Consider the following 17,298-nt stretch of genomic DNA (forward strand, 5'->3'; position numbering starts at 1 on the left):
TAGTTAGATAGTGACAGGTGCCCCCCAGCCTAGTTAGATAGTGACAGGTGCCCCCCAGGCTAGTTAGATAGTGACAGGTGCCCCCAAGGCTAGTTAGATAGTGACAGGTTCCCCCCAGGCTAGTTAGATAGTGACAGGTGCCCCCTAGGCTAGTTAGATAGTGACAGGTGCCCCCCAGGCTAGTTAGATAGTGACAGGTGCCCCCCAGCCTAGTTAGATAGTGACAGGTGCCTCCCAGCCTAGTTAGATAGTGACAGGTGTGAACCCCCCCCCGTTAAATAGCGAGAGGTGTCCAGCGCCTCCTAGCCGCGTTACCTCTGCTGTGTGCTGCCTTCTCCTGTGTCCCCGCTGCCTGTGTCCCCGCTGCCGCTGCTTCACACTCACAGCTCAGACCTCACAGAACGCGGCGACTGAAGCAAGAAGAGTGCGCATAGCACCCACGCGGCTGAACTTCACATGCGGAAGTGACTAATGAAGTCACTTCCGCATGTGACGTACTCAGTATGTATGCGGGTACCATGCGCACTCTCCTTGCTTCAGTCGCCGCGATCTGTGAGGTCTGAGCTGTGAGTGTGAAGCAGCGGCAGCGGGGACACAGGCAGCGGGGACACAGGCAGCGGGGACACAGGCAGCGGGGACACAGGCAGCGGGGACAAGGCCACTATAGGAGGGAGCAGGCATGGCGTCCATAGCGCAAGCCATGCCTGCACCTCAGAGAGACTCAGAGAGAAGAGCGGGCCGCAGCAGGAGGCCTGGCGGGACGGATGCGGCCCGCGGGCCGCCAGTTGGACAGCGCTGATCTAGCTGATTAATACTGGGGGTGCTGGCTACCTATACAAAATGGGGGGGGGGGGTTTATTACCTCCGCCTAACTATATATTGGGAGGGGGGAGCTATCTAATACCATACCTCACAACTTTTTGAGATGAGAAAGAGGGACACTTAAGCCACACCCCTAACCAGGCCTCCGGCACACCCCTGGTCACACATACCATAAAGATTTAATGAGAAAAATATGTTTTTTATAATTCAAACCACACTGGTCCTTCCTATCCTGGTTAATTTACCTTTGTAGTAACATTTTAATATAAGATATATATCAATGTAAAGGATGGAAATAAAGTTTAGGCCTTGTTCACATTGCGTTCCATTCGCGTGGCCGTTAGCATTGGGCGTTTTTTGTTGCGTCTTTTTTTTTCAATTCCCGGTGCTTGGGTGGGCGATTCGTTTTTTTGCTAAGCGCTTTTCTAAGCGTTTTTCCCCAGCGGTTTTGTAATTCACTCCCAGACGCAAGTCAGGAAGTGAACTCTTTGACCCGGAAAATAATAAACACAATGTATTTATTCTTAAAGTAGTAACATTAGCCATACTATGATAGGGAAAAAAACACATATATAAGTAAATACTTGATCTACTTACATAACACTTGTATTGTGCTGTCCACGTTTTGATTTCAGTGAATATTATATAATAAATGAAGAGAATTCTGTTCCCTGGTGGGAACCATGTCTTTTGCCCACAGTTTAGGCTAATTCCTGATGTAATTTCTGCCCTTTACTTTTTTTCTTTTCTCCTCCAATCGCTGAGTCACCTCAGCCTTGCTAGTAAACACAAGTGAGCAAGGGATCGTGTTTCAGATAAGCAGCTAGGTAGGGAAATAAATGGAAGAGGAGGAATATATTATAGATAAAAAGAACCCCCAGCATGCAATTGTTTGGCACTGACTACTAAAGGGCCAGTGCTCCTTAAAGGACAACTGTAGGGAGGTTGCCATGTTTTTTTTTTCTTTTTGTGCAATACCAGTTGCCTGGCAGCCCTGCTGATCTATGTGGATGCAGTAGTGTCTGAATAACACCAGAAACAAGCATGCAGCTAATCTTGTCAGTTCCGACATTAATGTCGGAAACACCTGATCTGTTACATGCTTGTTCTGGGTCTATGGCTAAAAGTATTAGAAACAGAGGACCAGCAAGACAGCCAGGCAACTGGTATTGCAAAAAAGGAAAAAAAAACATGGCAGCCTCCCTACAGTTGTCAGGCTAAAATGTCCAAAATGAGCTTTACTCACCTGGGGCTCACATGGGCCACGGCGAACTGCGCAGGCGCAGTAGTTCTGTGCCTGCACAGTTCGCCGCGGCCCACGTGGCCATGATTGACAGCGGCGCTTTGCGCAGTCGCAGTAAGGCCGACCCCGCGGTCAGCCTGAATACCGAGCACGGAGACCCGGACAGCGCCGGGGAGCAGAGCGGTCAGCGTGGGACAGTCGGCTGCAAGGGGCTGGAGAAAGCCCCAGGTCAGTAAAGCTCATTTTGGACATTTTAGCCTGATAAATCCTTTAAGTATGTGATAACTCCAAATCATAACAGCAGAAAAAGTTTTGAAAGTTTTGAATGCATCTTTATCACTTTATCACTTAATACACTCAGACCAGTTGCTGTTGAAATTTGATTTTTATGGTGACAATCCCGCTTTAAAAACTCAATCGCATTTTTCCTATACATTCCAGTGAGGTGGAATCGCCTAAAAATGACCCATGCAGCGCTTCTCTGAGCGGATCGGAAACGAACCGCTCAGATGTGAACTCTGTGATAGAGAATCATTGCACAAGCGTTCCGGGCGAGTTTGAACGAGCCCTTAAGAGTCAATTAAACACATTTTTCAGTAGAAAAATACATATATTTACACAGATCTGAACATCAGTCCTGAAAGAGGGACAAATGAGGAAGAAAGAAGGACAGAGAGACAGGGTTCCCAAAGATGGTCTGTCCCTCCAAAAGAAGGACAGTTGAGAGCTATGTAATACTGGGCTACTGCATGCCAGGGTTGCCACCTCATCCCTTTAAAATACAGACACATCTAAGTTATGCAGGTTCTGGTGCTATTCACACATAATCAGTGCCTAAACGGCATCTTACTAGCCACAGGGCATGTATAGTTCATGTGTCAGTATTTAAAGGGAGGAGGTGGCAAACTTGCTCACACAGTGCAGTTTCTAGGCTAATGCTGGGCCCGTCCGCGTGGATCGATTCCCACTCGTCCCCGCGGGCATTCCTTATCAGCGCTTTGTTTCTGTTCCATTATCCGCCCACGGAGATTGAGTGCGGAATCGATCCGCCGCGGTGATCGGACAGGTTGGATATTATCAATCGAGCCATCAGCGGCTCGATTGATCAGAACTATCTAGCCGTGTATGCCCAGCATAATGCTGGGGATACACGGTACGTTTCTGTACCTTGTATCGACCAGCTGATCATATTCAGCTGGCCCGATCATGCCGCTCGACCCGCGCCCACTCGATTCCCGCCGCAGGACAATGGCAGGGAATAGAGCGGTGATAAAGAAGCGCCGGCGGGGACAAGCGGCAATCGATCTGCGCACACGCGCGTACGAGCGGGCATGCGCCGGCATCGAGCCGCTGGCTCGATCCGGCGCATAAAACGAACAGTGTATGCCCGGCATATGAGCTCTGAGGGCAAGGGTATATAAATTGCTCCCCTGGTAGACTTGGGCAAACTATTGCGTTGCGGTCAGGGTTGCTACCTCATACTTTTAAATATCGACAGATATGAATTATACATGCCTTGTAGCTAGTTTGATTTAGCAATTTAGGCACTGATTATGTGCGAGTAGCCCTAGAACTTATTTAACTTAGGCCCGGTTCACACTTGCGGTTCTCTGCCAAACGGACCGGATGACCTGACCGGATCCAGACCGGATCCGGATCGGAACCGTACGGTTCTGATCCGGATCCGATCCGGATCCGGTCAGGTTGCATCAGGTGTTCATCAGGATGCGATCCGGATCCGTTTGGCAAAAGATAGTAGAAATAGAATAAAAATGGTGGGGTCTGGGAGGTCAGCAGAAGGTGGACCTGTGGAATCAGGCCCTCCGCTGTTTAGCACTCACCTCCACCTCCGACATACTGCCAACATCTCCAGCACGTTTAAAGTCACTGCTGCTCCACTCCAAAATGCTTGCCCATGTGTCCCCATCCAAAATCGCCGCTACAATACGCATAGGAAGTGGGGTAGAACATCCGGATTTTTAGCCAGTGTGTTGTGCGCTCTCCGGTTCTCATTGGTTTGTATTGGCCGGATGGTGCAGTCCGGCTCCGCTCCGGATACGGCTGCCGGAGGAGCCGGACCAAAAAATAGCGCATGTTGGGTCTTATGCCGGAGTCCGGATCCGGTCCGGACGAAACGGACGCATGTGAACGGACGCATAGGCTTTCATTGCTATGCCGTGCGTCCGTTCCGCATGCGGTCCGGCTCCGGCACGGCGATTCCGGACGGCGACCGCTAATGTGAACCGGGCCTTAGATGTGTCGGTATTAAGGTGGCAACCCTTTGCGTGAGTATACTTTTCTTCCAAATCCGATTGTTGGTAAATCTAAATATCAGTCTTATCACTGTACGAGACTTTAGGTAGTCAGGTAGTCTAGGTCAAACTTCTATAAAAAGTTTGATGAAACTGAAGGTGAGGTGATTTCAACAAGGAAGTGGGAACGTCAGCGTGTATTGCCAGGGTGTGGGCCGAGTCTTAGCAAGAATACGGCACGTGCTGACGCAGCAGTCGGAGCAGTACGGTAGCAGCTGAAGCGCTGCTAGAGAGCACAGGCACGGAAGCCCCGCCCCCTCTCCTCAGTGCTGGCTGCTCGCTCGGAGCTGCTATGCAATCCCGGTGGGGCGGTTGTGTTGCGCACAGGGGAAAAAAGCGCTGCTGCCCCAGAGCCTCAACTTAGGGGCTATGCATGGGGGCTTCCGCCTGGCGGAGGGAGGAGTGCTAGTAACGTGCAGTGCCTTGTCTCTTCCCAGCTGAGAGGGGGAGAGGCCCCTGGAGGGACCCGGAAGCACAACTACAAGAAGTGGCTGCTACTTGTTGTGCTGTATGGGCAGACGGGCACTGGGAATGGGGGATCAGCATGAGGAGCTGCAGCATACACAGGACATGCACATTGCCAGCAGTGAGGAGGAAGAGGAGGAGGGCAGAGATGGGGGTGTGCTGGCAGACCCCCATTGTCTCTCTAGTGTCAGGGTTATTGGTGGGGAGGCTGTGGTGGCAGAGCCAGCAGGTGAAGCAGGGGAGCCCCAGGTGGGCAGCCCCCAGGATCAGCTCCTAGAGAGCGGAGGCTCTGCCAGGCTGATGGGCAGTTCTGTGGGGCACAAGCCCAAGAAGAGATGTAGCGTCCTTTGCACTGTATACTGCGTGGAGAGTGACTTGTCTGGGGAGCTGCCCCCTCTCTACACGCCTGAAGCCAGGCAGTCTGATCTCCCTTACCTGGACTCTCCAAGGGGCACAGCCGGAGAATTGCCCCTCAGCCCTGCCAGCCTGGAGCTGGAACTGTCCCCCTTCCTCATCAGCAGTCTGGGAGATGCTGGCCACAGAGTGATGATGGGCTGCCGGGTGTGCCTAGAGGAGAAATCCATCAAACCCCTTCCCTGCTGCAAGAAAGGAGTGTGTGAGGAATGTCTCAAGAGGTACCTGAGCTCGCAGGTAATCATCATCATAAAGCTGGCCACTAACGGTCCAATTTCTAGCGAAAAATCGTTCGAGCGATCAGAAATTCTGATCGGATTGGTTGTAAATAATCTCCAGTGGTGGACACAATCGATTATGAACGAGTGAGAAAAATGTCGCCCAAATGAATTTTCGTCGAACGAAAATTTGGATTTTCTTGGTGGTCGTGATAGATAGGAAGCAAAGATTGGTTAGTTGATGGTGTAGTGAACGATTTTTCGTCCGATCAGAATTTCTGATCGCTCGAACGATTTTTCGCTAGAAATTGGACAGTTAGTGGCCACCTTAACACCTATGTCTTATTATTATTCACACTTATTCCTCTGCTGAAGCACTGCCACTTTGCCTTGGGATACCTATACTACCTGTTTATGTGGAGGCTGCTAGGCCTATTTACCTGCTGATGCATTCTTTTTTTGGATGAAGGACGTGTGTTTCTTTCTTTGGGCTTGTGTCTCTTTGCAGTGTTTTATTTATGTGGGGGGTTTGTTTATATGTGTATAGTTTACTGGTTGAGTGGCTGGGGCCATGTCTATTATTATTATTATTATTATTTAGTATTTATATAGCGCCGACATATTACGCAGCGCTGTACAGTATATATATATATATATATATATATATATATATATATATATATATCTCTATCTATATATATATATATATATATATATATATATATATATATATATATATATATATATATATATATATATCTCTTGTCACTAACTGTCCCTCAAAGGAGCTCACAATCTAATCCCTACCATTGCCATATGTCTATATTATGTAGTGTAAGTACTGTAGTCTAGGGGCAATTTTTTTTAGGGGGAGCCAATTAACTTATCCGTACGTTTTTGGAATGTGGGAGGAAACCGGAGTGCCCGGAGGAAACCCATACAGACACGGAGAGAACATACAAACTCTTTGCAGATAGTGCCCTGGCTGGATTCGAACCAGGGACCCAGCGCTGCAAGGCGAGAGAGCTAACCACTACGCCACCGTGCTGCAGCTGCAGACTGTACTTTGCTTGCAGGCACGAGCAATATTTAACATAAGGCCCCATTCACACTAAGGCACTTTCTAGCTGTGTTCTGTGCTTTGCTGATCGCTGGCAATAAAAACTGTTAACATAAACCTGATGGAAACTAGATGCTTACCACTGTAGAGATGCTCCAGAATCTTCCCTGTTTGTCCAAGACCCATCTGCAGCTGGTTTTGTGTTTGGGGTCACGCTCCCCTAGTGCAGGCGCCAGTAGGGTTCGCGCTTGTGCAGTAGCACAGAGTCATTCCCATGCGGTTAAAAAAAAAGCTGTATACGACCAGCTCTGCTACTGCGCAGCTGCAGACTGTACTTTGCTCGCAGGCAAGAGCAATATTTAACATAAGGCCCCGTTCACACTAAGGCACTTTCTAGCTGTGTTTTGTGCTTTGCTGATCGCTGGCAATCAGCACAGTGCTGTGACACAAATCATATGGGATTAATCACACTGCAACGCTTGCAGAGCAATTGCAGTTTGCGCTGATTGCGCACGACGCATGCATAATTTTCCGGGGTGATTGCGATGAGATTTGAATTCACTGAAATGAGAATCTCAAAGCGGAATCAGGGCAAAATAGCAATACAAAATCACAATCGCTAGGCAAATGCGTTTTGTGAATCCCAGTGTGAATGTAGATTAAATGTTGAGGGGTGCAGCAGAGGAACGTAGGATGAATCTTACCCCTACTGAGGTAAGTATCATAACTTTTTAATGCTGAAATCAAAATATCTTAAACTTCTGTTAAGGTAACTTTTTTTTTTTTTTTTTTTTTTTGCCACTAAGTTAACTATAGTTTAATTTTAGTCAATATGTAAAAACTTCCATAGCATTGTATTTTTTATAGAAGTTTCCTCCACCTCCTTTAGTTTCTCTTCACTTCCTGTGCAGCTGACTGACTTATCTTCCTTTCTGCTAAGAAAACAACCTGTCAGGCACACAGAGTGATAGGAGATAATGGCAGAGAGGATGTGGGCATTTGTTTTCCTTTCCAGGGTAAATGTTACACAATTTTGTAAAGTCTGCATAGATTGTCTGGCTCTATAATTTGGACATAAATAGTGTTGGGAAACTGTCATTTTGTCTAGTAGACGTTGCTAATGTCATTTTGTACATTTGAGTATTGCAGGAATGTGATTTCTTCATGTGGCCCAGTTAAGTGAAGCTGGTTGCTTCAGATTTCTGTTTAGCTCCAATTTTTTTTTTTTTTGTTTTAGGCTGATAGATGCTGTCTTGGATGCTAACTCCAGAAATTCCATGGAGTAAGGGCCCTTTTCCACTAGCGATGTGATCCGCTTTTTTTGCCGATTGCAAGAGCTTAACATATAAATCGCGGTGTGCTTTTTGAAAAATGCTCAAACATTAGGAAAATAACATAATGAATAAATTTTTTTTTTTTTTACAGTATCAATTTATATATTAAGTCTGTGTTTGCCCATTGTAAAATCTTTCCTCTCCCTGATTTACATCCTGAAATTTATCACTGGCGGTGGCATCTTTAGTCCTGCCTGGTGATCTGTATGGGATGTTCATTACTGAGAGTTCTATGTTTATAGTTCTCCCACAAAGCAAAGAGGTTTACAGACGGCAAACTGTCAGGAACATGCTCATGACATCACACTGTGGGAGGGGTGTCACCACAATATCAGCCATACAGACCGCTCTTATGATATTTTTGAGAAAACAAAGATTTCTTGTGAGAAAGGAGGTATCTGCTACTGATTAAGATGACGTGCACTCTAGGTTAAAGTTCCTCTTTAAGGTGACCATGCACCATTTTAAATCGGGTAAACAATCGTTATCTCCCTGATATTGATAATTTTATTGCATTCAACTAGGGCGCTCTACTGTTTAAACTTCAGCTTGTCACAGGATGAGACAGGAAGTAATGAGCCAGCCGGACAAAGTGTCAGCATGGACAGGGACACATGCCGGCAAACAAATCATGTATCACTGCTGGCCGGGGGAGCACACGGGGGCAGCGAGCAGGGGGCAGCTCCACAGGTTGTGAATCGATTTCAAGCCGAAATAGATTCAAAATCTGTGTGTAGCAATGAGAAGCCAATAGATCCCTCTGTGATCAGATTTGATCAGAGAGGAATCTATCTGTTGGTCGATCTGGTAGCAATCGACCAGTGTATGGCTGCCTTCAAGTCAGATGTGATAATCAGGCTGCAGGTTGGTCCATGTGTACTTAGCTTAAGGGCTCATTTCCACTATAGCGAATCCGCATGCGTTGTCCGCATGCGGATTCGCACAGCCAATACAAGTGCATGGGCCTGTTTCCACTTGTGCGTTGTACGGAGCGTTTTTGTGTGCGGGGAAAATCTGCATGCAGAGCCGTCAGAATTCGCTCCCCGCACACCGCAAAGCGAATCGCATACAATGTATCTAATAGGGAAATCGCATGCGATTTTGGCATGCGTTTTTCCCCGCGATTTCGCATGCGATTTCGCATAGGAGGTGATGTTAATTTACACAGGCAGTGACATGGTTAAAATCGCCCACCTACTACCCTATGCGAAATCGCGTGAAAAAACGCATGCAAAATCGCACCCGCATGCGATTTCGTCTGCGGTGATTTCCCGGCGATTCCGCACCGCACAAGTGGAAATGCAGCCTAAAGCGGGATTGTCAGCCACAAAACCAAATTCCATTTAAACACTGCAGTGTGTTAAAATGTTGCCAGAAATCTCTCCCTGCAAGTACAAGCTCTCCAATCTATTCAGGAATCTCTCTTCTCTTATATTTTCTCAGTCCCCCAGGCTCTTTTCTGTGCCATTGCCAATGACCCTGCCACCTTCCTGCGTCTCACTGATTGGCTGAGCAGACTGCTGCCTAGCTGAAACATGATCCTCTTCTCACTTGTGTTTACAAGCAAGGTTGAGGTAACTCAGTGATTGGAGGAAAAAAGAAAAAAAAAGTTAAGGGAAGAAATGACATCAGGATTTAGCCTCAAACTGTGGGCAAAAGACATGGTTCCCTCCAGGAACAGAATTCTCTTCATTTACTGTATAAAATTCACTGAAATAAAAATGTGGACAGTACAATACATGTGTTATGTATGTAGATCAAGTATTTATCTACTTATGTGTCTTTTTTTTTTTCCCTGGCATATATCTTCCTGCTTAAAGGCCTCTTTTCCACGAGCAGCTGAACTGCTTGCTTGTTGAGCAGTTCAGTTTCCCAGGTGCCGGCCTCAAGTGCTCTTCAGCTGCAATTGCATGCAGCTGAATGGTAACGTTTGGTAACACCATGCATGTCACATTTGACACACAGTGACGTTACCCGTTTGGCAAAAACCTATCTCTTGTCGTGTCTGAGGATGGCAACCGCTGTGCTCAGGTGTATCTCCTTAGAGGAACGCTGCCTGAGTGTCCACTACCCCTGTTGAACACTGCGAAGCACCCGCCAGTAGCGATGATCAGTGAGATGCAAATATATCAGAGTTCATGCAAGATTATGTACATTTTCATGCAAATATATTCAGCTTGAAAATGAACCATGCAAGTTCCCACCCAGCTTTAAGTTGGTCCATTTTCAAGCTGCATATATTAGCATAAAAATTTACATAATTTTTATTTTTAATTTCATAACAACCTGTACAGTGTACACAAATGATTCAATTCTTGCACTTAGATGATATAGGTACCTGCTTCCCCCTTGCCTCCTCTCTCTGCAAACCTCATTTAACTTTACCCACAGATTTGTGTTCTATAGGCCAAGTCCGATCATTGCTGTCTGCACAAAATGTCTTGTTCTTGTACATACTGAAGAATCAGTTCAGGAATTCGCTGGAATGGATTTGTATCTTAGAGAGTCCTACCTACAGTTTACACATGTGTGAGTAAACCTTTCACAGGAAAGTAGACTACAGTAACTGCAAGAAGAGCTGTGGAGCATCTTTCAGATCAGTAGAGTGCAAAAGCAGTAGTGCTGGTGTTCAGGATGCTGTGAATAAGTAACAGTAAGCGACCAGAGGCTTTTCATATCTCTTTAGAAGAGCACAACTATAATGCATATTGCATTATGAATACGGAGCAGTTTTGGGGTTTAAAAAAAACAAACCGTTTTTGAGTTCTGGATTGTTCAGGCTGGCTCCCGACTTACATTTTTATTGGTTGACCTCTAAGTATGGTTGTAAGTTAACTTATCCTTAAGCTGATCAATTCTAATAAACTGTTGATAGCAAACATGCATATTTTAAGGTGTTGCCTAAAATAAGTGAATAAGGGAAGGAGTGTGTGATTGTGTTTTGGTGTTGGCATGCTCTCGCTGTCATGCAAATGCTGTTCACAGCAATATATGCAAACACTAGATGAGCCAAGCATCACTTACGGTAGGTCTTTGATACTTAAGGCAGTTAATCAAACCTTGAAGGAGGAAGCAAGACAGTGTGACAAGAATCTCATTTCACAGAGTTCCATATAAATCACCAATTGCATGAAAATGTGCCAAAATTAGGAAGACTTTAATTATTCACAGATGACATCATCAGCATGAGAGTTTAAGGATAGCAATGGAACAGGTGCTGCTTCACAGCAGCCTACGTAGTGTGTGAGGCAGTCTGACGCAGGAAACCATGCTGCTTATTTACAGGAAATTAATGTGGTTACGTTATATATGTTTTATAACCTGAGAGACACATTTTAGGAAGATTACCTTATAAGACACAGAAGCATTGGGCGCTTACTTCACTGAGATTATGTTCATGCTAACTCAGATGCTGGCTGGATTGGGGTTGGACACCTATGCCCACTCAGAGAAAAACAAATGATCATTAAATAAGGCTGTATCTATGCACAGTGGCAGCATAGTAAAGTGAGATTTTAGTGTGTGTGTGTCATCTATCTATCTATCTATCTATCTATCTATCTATCTATCTCACCACTAGGGATGATCAATGAGATGCAAATAATTCTGAGTTGATGCAGGTTTTTGCAAATGTATGCAACATGAAAACAGACCAATCGGAGCCTCACCCAGCATGATTTGATTGGTCCATTTTCAGGCTGTATTCACAGTGGGACGTTGCGTTTTAATGCAACGTTAAAGTCGCAACGTGTCTGCGTTGAGAGGTAACGCTCTGCAAACAGTGAGTTACCACAACGCAGCATTTTACTTTAACGTCGCACTGTGAACGGCCCATAGGATTAGCATTGCGGTAAGCTGCGGTATAAGACTTTATAACGCGCGACCATAAGGTCCTACTATGAATGCAACCTAAAACTGTATATAAATGAATACAAAATCTGCTTAAGGCTCCCTGCACATTGCAAATCTGATTTGTGATTCCAATTTTCCCTGGATGCTATCAAAACAATAAGAAAAATGCAGCATGCAGTACCGGTTAAAAATCGGAATCGCATACATCTCATTGACTATACCCATGCGCCACCTCATAAATTCACTAATAAAAAAAAATCCCAAAAATATCCGTGCGTCTTATGGACCAAATGTACAGTAGGACATGTGCCAGTTTTTGCTCTTCCATCATAGGTGCATCTTTTGGCCAGAGTATACAGTAGGGCCGGTCCCGAGTTTGTATCTCTCACCCAAGCTAAACTTGGGTGCATCTTATGGAGCAAAAATATGGTGTGTTTATAATGAAATTAAAACCACATACACTTGCTGGAGGGTTCTAGGCCAAGGCGGCTGTTTGCCACTGCGGTGAATCTAACGTGTAGTACTGGACCATCATGGCTGAGCGCAGACTGAGCCTATTGTTCTCGTCCTTGCTTCCTTCACTCCATCATGCGTTGCACGTCATCACTCTTTATCGCTCCATACCAACAAAATGCATTGCTAGCATGCAGGCTTATGACACGTCTGCACAGCACTCAGTCGTGAACGGTCACCTGGGGCATTAAGCCCTGATCCCAGTATGCCGCAGTAAATATGCGTGTATGTTACTTTAGGCGTAAAGCTGGTCATACACATGTATCCCTAATGGGAAAGGCCTCTTATGCTGGGAATACACGGGTCGTCCCGGCGGCTCGATTAGCCGCCGGATTGATTCCCGCTCATCCCTGCGGGCGCTTGCTTATCTTCCGCTCAATTCCCTGCTATTGTCTGCCCGTGGGGATCGAGCAGGGAATCTATCCGGAGGGTCATCAGACCTGTCGGATTTTATCAATCGAGCCATCAGTGGCTCGATTGATGAGCCTGCCTCGACCCCGTGTATGCCCAGCATTAACGTGCTGAGGGTTAAAAATTGTATTCAGTTCAATTAAAATATAAATAACAGCGCAATGCACATTTGACATGACATTCATGTGTTCATATATAACGACACACAATTTATGGGAGCGAGGGGAATGCAGGTGTCGTGTAAGTAAGCCTGCTACCCTTCCTATGGCCAGAGAAGTGAGGTGGCCAGAAGGAAAGGCTGAGACAACGTTTGAAGTTGATTACTGCTGAAGCCTGCAGCTGCCACTGGAAAGGGAACCCTACAAAAACCTGACTGCTTATTTTTACCAAATTATGTGGCAGTGCTTTGTCTTTTCCAGAATCTGCCAGGCATCCTTTGTGAGCCACAGTGGGTAATTTTGGTTAATTAATCACTGATGCTGCTGAAGATTTCCACCATAATTGGATAATTGTTGATTGCAGTAATGACAACTTTTACAATTTTGTATCAATAGACCTCCAGATAGTAGCGCTCATTGTTTTTGTAGAAGCTTTTCAGAGAGAACTGTTCTATGGTGCTTTTCATGAGCTCAGTCATACTCCACTTGTCCCTCCGCTGGCTCCGGGTGCACTCCTAAGGCCCCATTCACACTTGCGTTTTGGCAAGTAAACGGACCGGATCCTGATCGGATCCTGACCTGATCAGAACCGTACGGTTCCGATCCGCATCCGGGCCGTTTGTATCAGGCATGCAACAGGCTGCCATCCGGATCCGTGGGCAAAAAATAGTTAAATATAAATAAAAAAATGTTCGGGTTAGCAGAAGGTGCACCTGGTGCACATGTACAATCAGGTTCCTCCGCTGTAGGCATCACCTCCACCTCCGATATTCTGCCAAACAGCTCCAGGAAGTCTGTCACTGCTGCTCCACTCCAGACATGCTTGGCCCATGTGTCCCCATCCGAAATGGCCGCTTGGATATGCATAGGAAGTGGGGTAGAACGTCAGGTTTTTGTAGGCAGTGTGTTCTGTGCCTTCCGTTTCCCATTGGTTTCTGTGTTCCTGATGGTGCTGTCAGGCTCAGGTCAGACTCCGGTCAGGATGCGTGGGTCTGAGATCCGGACACAAAAAATAGCGCATGTTGGAAAAGAGTCCGGATCCGTACTGTACAGAACGTACGTATGTGAACGTCCGCATAGCCTTTGCATTGCTATGCGGAACGTACGTTCCGTTTGTACAGTATGCGGTCCGGATCAGATCTGGAAAATCCGGATAGCGAACCGGGCCTAACTGCGAACTACATACTCGCGCGTCAGACGTCACACATGCGTGCCCTTACTAAGAAACCAAACGGGGTGCGTGTATATGAAGCAAAAGGGAGCCTGGAGCCAGCGGAGGCCATGGACAGGTAATGTATACCCTGCACTGGGGGGGGGGGGGGGGGGGGGGGGGGAAGGCACATCATTAGGGGGTAGCGTCGAGGCGGTCGGATCCAACGTCACAAGGCCAATTCTGGATTGATTTCAGCATGAAATTGATTAGCAAACATCCTGTGGTGTATGGGCAGCTGACAGCTCTCTCTCTTATCAGATTCGGTTAGAGAGATTTGTCTATTGGTCGCATCTGCCCATACATTGCTAGATGTATGGCTACCTTAACAATATATTGTATTCCCTTCTTTAATTTTATATAAGACTTGAATTGAATTTAGCTAGCAGTTTTTCTTTCTAAGGGACAGATCTGCTTCTGGATCCTTGTTTGTTCTGTGGCACATGATACTGTTTTGTGTCTACTGTGGGAGGGGAAATCAAGTCTGACTGCTTCAACCAGTCATTGTGGTATGAAAATACCAGTCCTGACGTATGGGTGTATAACAGATAAACCTGTCATCTGGTTGGATTACATAAGCAAGTACATGCAGTTACCATGAAATGTTGTAAAACCACCTTGTGATGGGTTCATATAAACACTTAAATGATTAGGTATAAATAGGTTCTTAAAGAGTAACTCCACTGTCTTTTAATATTGAGCTATAAGTGATGCATACTCCTTTTTTTTAATATTTGCAGGCACATATAATTTACTAGAAAACAGGGAGAAATGCACTTTGTATGTATTTAGAGAGTTAAAGCCTGTCTAATCACAAGTTGTAATTTGATCTCCCCCCCCCCCCAGTGTCAGCTGACTGCCACGGCAGATTAGTTTATTTGAAAGCACTGGATGTTACTATGTCTGCTGCCATGAAAGCAGGAAGTAGAAACCCTGCAGATTTATTGCAGGATTTGTATCAGCTGTAATACATTTTTCCCAGAACGTCATTTCGGACAGCACCCCTGGATGAGACCTGTCTCCCTCCCCACTGTGGACAGGAAACTGTTAAAAGAAGAATTTGCATAAGCAAAAGGCAGCCACATATAAGATACTACACCTACCACAGTACCTCAGTTTAGTTTCCTGTCCCGGACAGGATGCATGGGAGAGGTCTCCAGGAGTGCCATCCGAGTGCCATCCATGTCAGTCGGCAGGGGCAGCGTTTTCCAGGGCTCCAAGCAGCGCTGTTCAGTGAACAGTCGGAGCCCTGCAGCGTGGAGGAGGCTTCTCCATTGGAGGCAGCAACTTTATGCGTGCATGTGCGTGCATTGGAGAGAGTGCACTTCGGGTTGAACCGGAGGTAGTCACGCGCTGGCTTCCCGTGTGATCTGAAGTCTGAGCCGGGCGGCAGGGGCCGCGGCGGTGATTAGGAATCAGCACACAGCTGATTCCTTAAGGTAAGAAGCTGATTAAGCGCATGCTTAGCCGGCAGGGGCCGCATGCATAATTAGATCAGCTGCATCAAATCAGCAGCACAGGTATAAGTTTGTAGAGTCCATGATGCACTCTGGTTTGTGGCTGGGATCATGGAGGACGCCTCTGGGTCAGCTCCTGCACAATCTGCTAAATCTGCCCAGAATCCCTCTCTGGCAAGTAGATGTGGTTATGTTTCTTCTGCTTGGCTGGTTGTATGTTATATATAGGGGGATCTGTCTAATGGCATAAGACTGAGAAGGTTGAAAAGTCTGACAAATCTTCCACTCAGTCCAGTCAGCATGGATTAGCAATTCTGAATGGAAATTGTGCCAGTATTGTACAGAGAAGGTCCACAGCAATAGGAAATTAAAGATTCTGCTATTGCTTCTACTGCCTCAGCTGCTTCAGATAGGCCTGGGACTAGTATTGCTATGGCTTATCTGCCTGTTATAGCTAATCCATCATCTCCTATGTTGTCTGTACCTCCAACTATGCCTCCTGCTTCCAAGAGACATAGGCCTCTATTCATAGAGCATTCCCGCATGCGGTAATGCTCAAAACAGCTGACTTTACCCACCATTTAGCAAAGTGTGCATTCATAAAACATGTGTCCGCATGAAAATCTATAATTCCTGAGCAGGTGCGGGAAATGACCGCCTTGTGCGGAGATTATCACAGCACATGTCACTGAAGGTTAATTCATAAAAATTAGAGCAGGCGAATGTGAGCAGAGAAACCCTGGCTGTTTAGATAAGGTTATAAGCCAGCAATAACAGGCAAGCTAATGGAGAGTCAGACCTCCCAGGCAGCTGCAGTGAGAGCAGAACAAACTGCATCCCAGAATACCCAGGCTGTGTTTTTAACCCCATGGGTACCTGTTTTTAGATACATTTCACATCAGAAAGCCTGCATGTGTAACATTCTTGAAGTTCTTCTAAGCTGCAGCAATTAAATAGATTGTTTAAAAGAACTAGACAGATTCAGGGCAAGGAGAGGCAATTTAAACAAAAATGCACATGTAAAGGAATGCTGGGGCTTCCTCCTTTATAGTAACTCTCTGCACAGAGAAAGTGTATCAAACTAGGAGGAAGATTTGAGTAAAACTTACTAAGGGCCTTTTTTTCACTACCCTGCGAGTTACGATTTGATTCTGATCGCGAGGTACGTTAAACTAATGGAAACTGCAGCAGCAATTTCCATTAGTGCAATCTGATTGCGATGCGATTTGGACAAAGCACAATCGTCATCCTCCTGCGTTTGTATGCGATTAAAGGGACACTTAAGTCAAAAAGAAAAAATGAGTTTTACTCACCTGGGGCTTCCAATAGCCCCCTGCAGCTGTCCGGTGCACTCGCCGTCTCCCTCCGATCCTCCTGGCCCCGCCGGCAGCCACTTCCTGTTTCGGTGACAGGAGCTGACAGGCTGGGGACGCGAGTGATTCTTAGCGTTCCTGGCCACAATAGCGCCATCTATGCTGCTATAGCATATATCATATAGCATATAGCAGCATAGAGGGTACTAATGTGTCTGGGAACGCGAAGAATCACTCGCGTCCCCAGCCTGTCAGCTCCTGTCACCAAAACAGGAAGTGGCTGCCGGCGGGGCCAGGGGGATCGGAGGTAGACGGCGAGGGCACCGGACAGCTGCAGGGGGCTATTGGAAGCCCTAGGTGAGTAAAACTCATTTTTTTTTGTTTGACTTAAGTGTCCCTTTAAGCTGTACTATAAGTATAGTAGCTCAATCGCATAGTGGAAATTGAAGTGCGATTGGGATCGCAAATGCGGTTGCGATCGCATTTCATAGTGGAAAAGAGCCCTAACCGAAATGT

The 17,298-nt window shown here is 46.3% G+C and overlaps 1 protein-coding gene across 1 annotated transcript in view; it reads left to right on the top strand.

The window, feature by feature from the left end:
* The first annotated feature begins 4,628 nt into the window (after positions 1–4,628).
* Positions 4,629–17,298, top strand: part of RNF217 (ring finger protein 217) — a 121,306-nt gene continuing 108,636 nt past the window's right edge. The window contains exon 1 of the mRNA XM_068231455.1: positions 4,629–5,493. Within this exon, the coding sequence (XP_068087556.1) occupies positions 4,888–5,493 (606 nt within the window). The 5' untranslated portion in view covers positions 4,629–4,887. The remainder of the gene's footprint in view (positions 5,494–17,298) is intronic.

Source organism: Hyperolius riggenbachi, chromosome 4 (genome assembly GCF_040937935.1).
Source record: "Hyperolius riggenbachi isolate aHypRig1 chromosome 4, aHypRig1.pri, whole genome shotgun sequence".
Taxonomy (NCBI): domain Eukaryota; kingdom Metazoa; phylum Chordata; class Amphibia; order Anura; family Hyperoliidae; genus Hyperolius; species Hyperolius riggenbachi.